General features: G+C 41.4%; 1 protein-coding gene across 1 annotated transcript; it reads right to left on the reverse strand.

Annotated features, from left to right (window-relative positions):
* Positions 1-32: 32 nt before the first annotated feature.
* Positions 33-10,069, reverse strand: SLC25A32 (solute carrier family 25 member 32). The gene is made up of 7 exons (XM_016224298.2): positions 9,803-10,069; positions 6,551-6,701; positions 4,840-4,925; positions 3,550-3,710; positions 3,069-3,182; positions 2,594-2,739; positions 33-1,474 (listed from the first exon to the last, which is right to left on the reverse strand). The coding sequence occupies exons 1-7, from the start codon at positions 9,954-9,956 to the stop codon at positions 1,339-1,341; spliced, it is 948 nt and encodes a 315-aa protein (XP_016079784.1). The 5' UTR covers positions 9,957-10,069; the 3' UTR covers positions 33-1,338.
* Positions 10,070-10,332: the final 263 nt, after the last annotated feature.

Below are 10,332 nucleotides of genomic sequence, written 5' to 3' on the forward strand. Positions count from 1 at the left end.
GATTTCATATGAATTATAGTATAATCATAGTATGAAAAACACATCATATTTAATTTATAAAGTGTTCCTGGGCATGTTACAAGAAACTATAGTAAATATAATTAGGTACTTATCATTTCACCTTTATTTTTAAAACAATGCCATTTTTGAGATATAAAAAATAGATCTATTTTCAAAGGATTGTTTAAATATGGCTTTCAAAACCACATTTTATTTACAGCAAATAGATGGTAGTGCAATAGCAGTCATGGATATTTATGATAAATAAAAATATTAGCATTATTCTGGCATCCTTTTGGGGCAGAACTTTTTATATTTATAGATATTTACAATGACTCATAAAAGTAAAACCAAGAAAGGCTATTAATGTAATTTGTACTTGAACCTGAATTTGAGTAACCAATGTAGATTAGTCATTTATTTGGGATCTGGGCCCATATATACGAAAACTGAAGTAGGAAATTAAAGTTTCTCAGCTCCATGCAGTTTGTCAACAAACACATCCCAGTCATCCCAGTATCTGTATAAGGTGATCTACTGACAACTCCAGTAAGTGATTTATATGCTAAATAAGGGCTGACACAGCTGGATTCTAGTTGATTTTATAAATGTAAAAGACACTTAGGTGCCCATGCCAAAAAATAATGGGATCCAGGATTACAATTTAAATTATGGAAAAACAAACGCTGGCAATAAAATCAGTGATGGAATGACAACAGATGTCAGATATTTCTCAAATTGGGAGAAGTACATAACTTCTCAAATTTCTCTAGTTCATTATTCCAACTGAATTAAAACTAACGCACATTTAAAGTAAATTATTTTTCTCACCAAAATTTCCCAGTTCTAAAATGGTCTGGATTTGGGCAACATCTTTTCCAGCAAATCCTTAAAGTTTAATCTACCCGAGAAACAGTGATGCCATTCTTACAGGAAGCCATTTTCTTGCTATGGCACAGAGGCTAATTTTAAAGCTAATTCAGGCAAATGAGTTCAGGAAAAGAAGTACATTCACCTAATCCATTTAGCAAATGCTGCAAATCAGCTTCTACTTGAACAGTGAAATGGAGAAATTTATGAAACTCTCCATTTTATGTCAGCTTTACTGTTGTATTGATGGCAGATAGTTCAGGCAGAGATAGTCAAGTTCCACATACATGGGGAAGGCAAAAAAGCCGAAAAACATTGTGAAGACTTAGCAGTTTTTTGACCCCTAATGATTATAGACCACTTTTGATGATGAGCCATGTTGCTGTGTAGTATTTTGAGTTTTACATTTCAAACACAAGGGAGCGTGTTGCTGCCTTGGGCAGATGTCCCGGACTTTTCTTCTTTTAGTTACTTTTTCTCTTCTTTAAGGTCAAATAAGAAATGTGACACATTTTCATATACCACAAAGGTAATACAGCAGGCTGGAGTCACTCTAATCAAATTGGGAGCAATTCCTTTGTAAAATCCACCAATGCCTTCTTTCCTTTAGAGGGAAAAACAGATAGATGCTTAATTTCCTATATAGCCAGGAGGAAGATACAAAAGTTTAACTGACACAGGGCATTGAGCCAGCAGTCAAACCTCATAGCGATTAAACCATGTTTTCAATGTCCTGAAGTAATGTAGTTTATGCGCCATTTGTAGGGGCTTACCTTCCTTTCATGGGCTGGCTGGGGAACAGTGGGTAGGGAAACCTCAAAACTGAACTGAGAAGTAACTTAACGATAACCATCTTTCAAATGCCTTTAAAGGTATAAACATGCAGGAGTATTAACTGATCTAATGTAGGCATCAAAAACCTCATATATTATATAAATGCAAAACAACATAAATATAGCACATACCAAAATAAAACTACATCCTTACTGCCTAGAATAGGAATATGGCCTTGGAATTTGTCACTTAGGTTCCTGATAAACATTTACTAAATTGAACTTAAACATTCTAAATATTCTGCTCTGGCCTTTTAGAATTAAAGATAAATATGGGGATGTCTACCTACCTATAACAGTTTATTCCCATGCCAACAAACAAGCATTTCTTCACATGCGGAGACTAGTGCAGTTAAGTCCTCGTTTAATGTAAATGATCAGTTCTATGACTTTAAGCAAAATGCCGTGTAACAAAACCATAGGCTAACTGATATAAACAAGAATGAAAGTTGTATAGCATCTCATCAATATTATAATGAAACGATGTTATTCGAGGACCTGCTATATTTGTAAAAGTTATGGTGCCCGTAGCAGGTGTGGGGCCTTCTTAATTGTATTAAACCAAGTCTTTTAAAGACTTCCTACATTCAAGGCCATTCAAATATTTTATAACATCTAAATTTTGTTTTATTAATTTGTCAAAGCACTTTCACAGATCTCAGTTGATTTTAACAACCTTGTCAGCATAGATATCCTAATTTTACAAATCAAGCCTTAGAGAGATGAAGTTCATGCTCCTACATGTAGTAAATGGGAAATGGAGAAGCAGGGGCCACCAGCCATGCTTTCACCACACCACACTGGCCTTGGCTAAAAACAAATGTCAGCTGGCCAGTGTGATTTGCAAGGTGCCTCCCTAAGAGCCATTGTGATACACCACATGTTCTCACCTCCACGTCCTTGTGATTACATCCAACACACCCTTGTAAGACATGTGCTGATCCTGAAGACGAGCTCTCACAACTTGATATGGGTATGTTGCTGCTACAGCAAATATTTTGGATAGTGCTGCAACAGATATATATTCTACAGTGCTCTAAAACAACAAAACAAAACATGTGTCTTTCTTTAGGCAGGATTTCTTGAAAAATGTAAACTTATAAATTATATAGGAAAACAAACATTTAAATAGATCTGCAAGTGAAAAATACTATTTCCCCTCTTAACACAAACTTTGAGCAATTAAGGCATTCTATTTTTAATATTTGTGTATCATTAGCCTATAAAATGTTTAACTATAAGATAAATTAGTGGCAGAGTCAGTACTCATCACCACAACAATACTCCCAAAGTAAACATGACAAGATCTCCATATATTATAGCCCATAAAAGTAAATAATACATTTTTTTCAGGAATCATCTTACCAACTGGGCTTCTGGTAATCTATTGATATGCTGGTTGTATTTCAACTTCAACAACTCATATGCCATAAACTGAAGGGCACCGTGTGATGTTCCAAACAACCCAGGAACAAACCCCTAAAATGAAACAATTAAAAAAAAAAAGCTAAACTAAGCAAATTCCCAAAGGAATACAGTTTCCAGGGAGGGGATTAAGGAATGGGTGACCTCAATGCGTGACTTAAGTGAAATGGTTACTCGACAAAGTTTTAGACAGTTCTCACACCCACCTGTGTTATGATAGTACATCTTATGGTAATGGGGACACACAGCTTAAAGTACAAGTCCAATACTGTAAACTAGATTTCACTTTTCATTAAATTATTTCTTGCCTAAGTTTGGCTTCTTTTTAGAACTGAGTATAGGTCATTCAGAACTCGGACAGTAGAGACAAGGGAAATGACAATGGTCAGTTATTAAAAATGTATTGATAATAATTCATTACCTTATACAATCCACGCACACCTTCATACTTATATATTTTCATAAGTGTATCAAACATTCCTTTATATTGCCGCTGTGGGGAGTTAACAACACCATCGTACTGTAACATAAGGCGAGTTTTTGCTACCCATAATGGGTTTGTAATGCAGAGAGTCATGGCTCCTAAAAGCAGATTTAAATACAATTACTCAGCATACAGGTACTTTTTCACTCATGACAATCCAAATTAAGAACAGTCCACTTGTATCAAAAATGGGGTTGCCCAGGGTATGCACCTGCAACAGTGAGATGCGGTCTCTGAAGCATTGTTAGGGCTAAAAAGCACATAGTTTTTGGTGGTCATGAAAAAGTCCTCATGTGGTTAGTGAGAGGTAAATTAAAAGGGAGACGGAAATGTGAAACACCTTCCCTCTGAGGTGTGAGGGTAAAGATGTCCCAGTTCCTAGACGATGAGACCTGGTGTAAGAGAGCAGATGGAAGTCCCAGGAAGCACTCTGATGAGGAGATGCAGACACTCAGGAGTAGGGCACAGTATAACCCAGAGGGGTGGAGGTTTAGGAGAGGCCCAGGAGCCCGGCACGTCAGTAACGTGTGCATGTGCACACATATATCCACCTCAACTTCACCACAATCTTGCCAAGTCCATTCAAGGTAGCGACAACACCCCCCAAATTAAAGAACTATACAGTATAAAAGTATCATTTTATGTTCTTTACAGAAAGTGACAATTTTGTAAAAAACCCCCGTCTGGGTAAGTTTCTCATTTGCTGAGCTTCCTAAGTAGCCCTTTATTCAACAAATATTTATTTTTCCCATGTGATTCAGATCTCTGCTAGCAGCTAGGTATTCAAAAATGAGTAAGATAATTCTTGCCTTAAAAATCAATATTAAGAAAGTAAGGCATGAAAAGTATCAAAGTAGGAGTTTTAAAGACGTACAGGCCTTACTTTATTTTTCCCTTCTGAGTATTATACACACATGAGGCAATTAAACAAGGCTACTAAATTGTATAATTTGAAAACTGAAATTATACTTTAATTGAAGAAACACTATACTGAATCATTTAAACTATCAGAGACTTAAAATTTTCCTAAATTTTACTACCTGGTGACAAGCAGAATCCTTGAAATCTATACATAATAATAATAATACCTGCTTTTTAAGAAATTTCACGTGACTACTGATTAGTAGTTAGATAAGCATATTTAAACTCTGGTGTTCAAAGGAAAAAAGGCACATAAATAAAACAAAAGTGAAAATCTGATGTTTTAAATTTCACACACTGTCCTACCAGCTTCGGCAGCTGAGATGAGATATTCTGTTGCCTCTAACCGTTCAGCTCTTCCTTCTGTCTTGTATGATTTGATGGCATTGTAACTAAAAGAATAAAATATAAGCAGTTTAATATTTGAGCAGGTATTATAAAGCGGTAAAGTCTGTTTTAAAATGGTGTGTAACTTAACAAATAATGCCTCACAGGTAAGTCAGCGCATAATGCAGCGACAAAATGAAACCTTTTTCTAGAATGAATTTGCTGGAATGGTTCACTGTTAAGATTATGCCTCTCCTCCCCCCAAATATATACGGCTAGAATACGTATGTAAATATTTTAATCACACTCATCAGTTAATAAAAACAACAGGGAAAAGTAGGAGGGGGAAGGTGCAGTGGTGGTACAGTGATTGGCCAGACAAGGCAAAAGGGACCAAAAAAGGCACCTAACAAATATGAGCTGAACATCTGTTTGGGCACCATGGTTGGCAAGTCTAGCAGATAAAAAGATAAACTCTCAATGGATCCTTCCTAGCAGACTAACGAGGACCACAGGCAGCACACAAACAAACATAAAAGATAACACAGAACCATCCTAAGGGATTGAGAAATTATGACTGAGATCACAGAAGGCTTTGTGTAGAAAGTGGCATTGGCTGAGAATGAAGAGACAGGTATAGTCACAACAGGGGAACAGATGAGCATGAGCAAAAGTTAATAAGGATGAATGGGAAGGCAGGGAAAACGGAGCCACATGTGAGTGGCAGGCTGGCATCTGGACTTTATTTGACAGAAAATAGAAAACCATAATGTGTTCCCGAGCAGGGGAGTCAAGTCAGCCTATATTCTCTAACTCCGATTTCCACTTTCTCTTGAAAAGACTTCAGTGAAATAAATCTTTCCAAGGTTTACCAATACCATTTTAAAATGAAATGAATGTACTGTTTTCTTATAAAAATTTTTCAACACACAAACCTTATATGGCTTGTCCTTAAAAACTCTTTGGAGGACCTACACAACTCTGAAATTCATAATAGCATGAACGTTATACATATCGTTTCACTCTTCTAAGTATATCTTAAAACTGAAAATAAAAAATATTTAAATAATACTAAAGCTGAATTTTATTTTGCTTTCACTTAAAGCAGCACATGCTCCTCCACTGCAGTGAGATGACGCTTTGTTCCCACACTCTTGTACACTCAACAGGTTGAATGTCCCTGCCATAGGTGCTTTCTATGGCTCCTTCAGTAAGCATGTAACAGCAGTTATTTCAAATGGTGACATATCTTACAAGTTAAGGAGAAAGGAAATGAATGGGCTAGGAAGGTGATGAAGCAGGTCAAATCATATGTAAGGAGGGACATGCTTCAAATTCTTTTGGTTATGCACTGGCTTTTGCTTTCTGTTTCCAGCAGTGATTTTCCTGTGGTACACATTCTTACAGGAACCCCATGATCTGTTCTCTTCTGCTTTTCCAACTTCACTGTGCATCAAGTGTGTTTTGGTAGCCATTTTCCTGAATTCACCTCCAAGAATGGCTTCTATAAGAATTTCTTTATTTCATCTCTTTGCCTTCTTCCTATTAAGAACTTCCTTTCAGAACAAAAGCCTCTGATAACAGCTAACAGAGAATGAAATAAGCCATTTTGTTCTTTCTGACCCTTCAGATTCAGAGAAACTGATTAAATGACTCATCTTGCTTTATTAATTGGTATAGATCTACTCACAAGAAAAAGTAGAGTCCCCAGGATAAACCTGCACCCCACACATTTGGGGTTACTCCTTGGTAAAGTCCCCGTACTCCATCAAGTTTCCAAATGGTAGTCAAGCAGTGCACAATTCCTTTATATTTCGGTCTCAGTTCCAACCCATCACTCACTGCAATAAAAGACACAAAGTCAGATGAGAGAATCACATATAAACAGATATCACACAGTCATATAAAGGAGATAAAATTCAGAAGAAAAAAACATTTAGGTAGAGGAAATTATTTTCCAGGATTCTTTAATATTTAAAAAAACACATTCGTGAATTTATTCAAGTTTTTATTGAAGGCACACTGAGCACTCAAATAATATTGTAGGAAGTGCTGGAGTAGCAGCTCTTAAATAAATAATCAAAAAGCCTCTTAAGTAAATAGGTTTCAACCCAAGTTCTGTTTTTGTTACAGATATCCAAGAATAAGGATTCAGATGATCAAAAATATTATTCAAAAAATAAACTTACTAACGCTGCAGCAGCACCTGCCATTGTTTACCTCCTCAAACACTGTTGTTGGCTAGCTGCACACCATCCTCTCCTGCTCTTCCTCATATTCCTTCTTTGGCCATTAAATTTTCTTTGCAGCCTCCTTGTCTTCTGCCCACCTTTCAAATGCTGATTTTTATCAGCATCCTTTCCACTCAACTGGGATGGTTTCTCAATTAGTAGCTTAAATTGCTGTCCCTATGCTACAGTTTCTACATCTCTAGTCCTGATCTCATTCCTAATACCCCTACCTGGCTTCCGTTTCTACATGGCATAAAGGATGTGTCCATCTGGGAGCTTCTTAACTTTCTGGAATCGTGTTCATTCCCACCTTTAGCATTTTACCCTTTAGCTATACCAAACTACCCACCTATGGATTCAAACTAACAGCATATGCTGTGGAGTCAGACTTACTGGGTTTGACTCTCAATTCCAACACTTCCTGTGTAACCCTGAGTAAGTTACTTGATTACTCCACAACTGAGTTTTCTCATTCACAAAATGAGAAAAATAATAGAACTTAATTCTAGAAAGTACAGAGGATTGCATATAAAGTCCTTAAAATCCTGCCTGGCATGTAGCAATCATTCAATAAGTACTAATTTATGCTTCTAGCTCTTGCAATACTATACCCAAACTCAACTGTATACTATTCTTGTTACTGGACTCTACATTTTGGTTCCTTGATTAATATGTGGATTATTAGGTGTCCAGGTTATTTTAGAAAATTACTATTTTTATACCCCATTTATAGTATTCTTTGTTGGGGCTCTCTCATCATTTCTGATGATTTAAAATTCCAGTCCACCCTCTGCACCCACAGATTCAACCAACCGGGATCAAAAATATTTAAGAAAAAAAAAGCTGCGTTGTTGCTGACATGTCCTATGTGATTAGGCCTACAATGGTAGCCTCTGTACTGAAGATGTACAGACTTTCTTTCTTGTCATTATTCCCTAAGCGATAGTGTAACAACTATTATTAATCAGTAATCTAGAGATGATTTAACATACATGAAGAGGCTGTGCATAGGTTACATGCAAATACTACATCATTTTATATAAGGGACTCAAGCCTCTGGGGACTTTGGTATCCATAGGGGGTTCGAGTGTGTGTGGGGGGAGATATCCTGGAACCAATCCCCTGCAGATACTGAGGGACAACTGCATATCTTCAAGTTAGAAGACAGAAGTCTCAGTGATCACCTTACCCAGTCTTCTCCCCCGGTTCCAAAAATATCTAACCTCTGTCATCCAGCCCCTGAACACTTCTAGTCATCACTGGTTTCATTTCTGAGCACCTCCACTTTGCCAGGCCAACATCTGCTTCCCTGTATTTCCACCCAACTTCTTTCTGTCTGCCCTTTAGATCAAATAAGGTGGCCCCCTTTCCCACTTGACAGTTCCCTAAATACCTTAGACTCCATCCCCCGCTCCTCCATCCCCCCGACCAAGCTAAACTAGTTCCTCCAGTCATTTCTCACATGAAGTGCTGTCTAATTTTCCCACCACTCTGGACACCTTTGAGTTTTAACTTGCATTTGGCTCACTAGAAGTCCAGGTCTTATTTAACGGTACATTCAAGACTAACGCCCCTGTCGCTAGATACCACGATTTTGTTACAAGCATTTAATTTTACTAAAGCATAAAAACTACAGCTTCAAGGCTAACGGCCAAACAACTATTTTGATTTCAGTTGCCCATTTTGCCAAAATTTCCTCTTTTCTATCACCACCTCACAGCCCACACTGCGGGCCGTATGACTACAAAGCCCTGCTTCATCTCCTAGATCTTTACCTTTGTCCTGCTCTCCGATTTCACTGGCCTCATCGGTCCCCTCAGCCCTAAGGCTCCCCCATTTCATCCAGGTCACCAGCCTTCTCAGGGGCCACGAGTCCCCTTTCCGCAGGCACGCAAAGCTTCCCGCTCGCTCTCAAACTCACTGGGCCACCGCACCATTCCTTAACCGTCTTCTCCACTGACATCGCTTCGGTTCCTGGACAAAAACTGCCTGGCCCAGCACCCGGGAAGGCGGTGAGTTCACTCCCCCTCGGGGCACAAACCTAGGTGCAGGTTCAGGCCCCTGGGGGCGTGGCCCGGAGGCGGTCACTCCGTGTGTCTCTCGCGTGGACGTTCCTCTCTCGCCCCCCTTCCTCTCTAGCTGAAATCAATAAACATACTCTCCCATGAGGATAAATAGAAACTGCTTGGATTCTAGCTGCCTATTCCTGCCCAGGCCCTTGTATCACGCTACAAACGCTGAAACACCAACCTTCAGGAGCCCTGCCTGGGACCCGCCGGCGCCGGCCCCCCGCGGGCGCTCGCCCCCCCCCACCCCCCGCGCCGCCGAACACGTGGCCGCCCCGAGGTTTCCAAGTACCTTCAACCCCGGATGTTTTGCCCGTGTTTTTGCTCAGCCCCAAACTTGACAATCCCTTTATTTTACAAACCAGCTTGAGTCCCGCATTCCACACCAGTGAGGACTTTGGTACTCATGCCCCCCCCCATCCCTTAGTCTTGGGGAACCCAGGCGACCGCGGCCAGATCCCTTTACCAGGCCCCCCCTTTTCCTCAAGTCTAGTTCCAGGTGCGCCCGGACCGCGAGCAACCTGCTGCGACGCTCCCCGCTTGGTGTGGAAGGAGCAGGGGAGACCCGGGCCTCCTCCTGCATCTTTTTCACCCAGCTCGGGGTGCCAGCGAGGGAAGGGGCCCGGGGTCAGGGCGGGCTCTCACCGGCAAAGCGGATCTTCACCAGGTCCAGCGGGTGCAGCGCGAGGTTGGACAGCACCCCGCCGCTCACACCCGCCACCAGGTTCTCGTACCGGACGTGGCGGAACACCGTGCTCCACACCGACGACCCGGGCACCGGCTGGTTTTGGCTCGTCATTGGCTCGGGGCCTCCTGACACCACAGCGCCTAGGGCCGCAGAGGTGGGAGGCGAGGCGGTGGCCCCCGCCGTGGCGACGGTCACCACCCTGAAGCAGGGACACTGGGGGGCTAGCCCGCTTCCGGGACCCGCGCGCGGACCGGGACGCGCGAAGTGGCGAGACCCAGCAGCTAACGGGACGTGACGGGGGGGGCAGCCGCACGTCGCGCGGGCGAAGAGCACGCAGGCGGTGGGGCGCCGCCTCCGCCGAGTCCCCGCCCTGCCCCGCCCACAGCTGGGGCACCCGGACGCGGACTGGAGCGCACAGGACCGCTCCGGGGCGACCCGTGTCGGCGACTACGGCGCGCCGCTGGGCGCGCTCAGCCCCGGCGGCCGG

The sequence above is a fragment of the Miniopterus natalensis genome, chromosome 16, assembly GCF_054644295.1.
Source record: "Miniopterus natalensis isolate mMinNat1 chromosome 16, mMinNat1.hap1, whole genome shotgun sequence".
NCBI lineage: Eukaryota > Metazoa > Chordata > Mammalia > Chiroptera > Miniopteridae > Miniopterus > Miniopterus natalensis.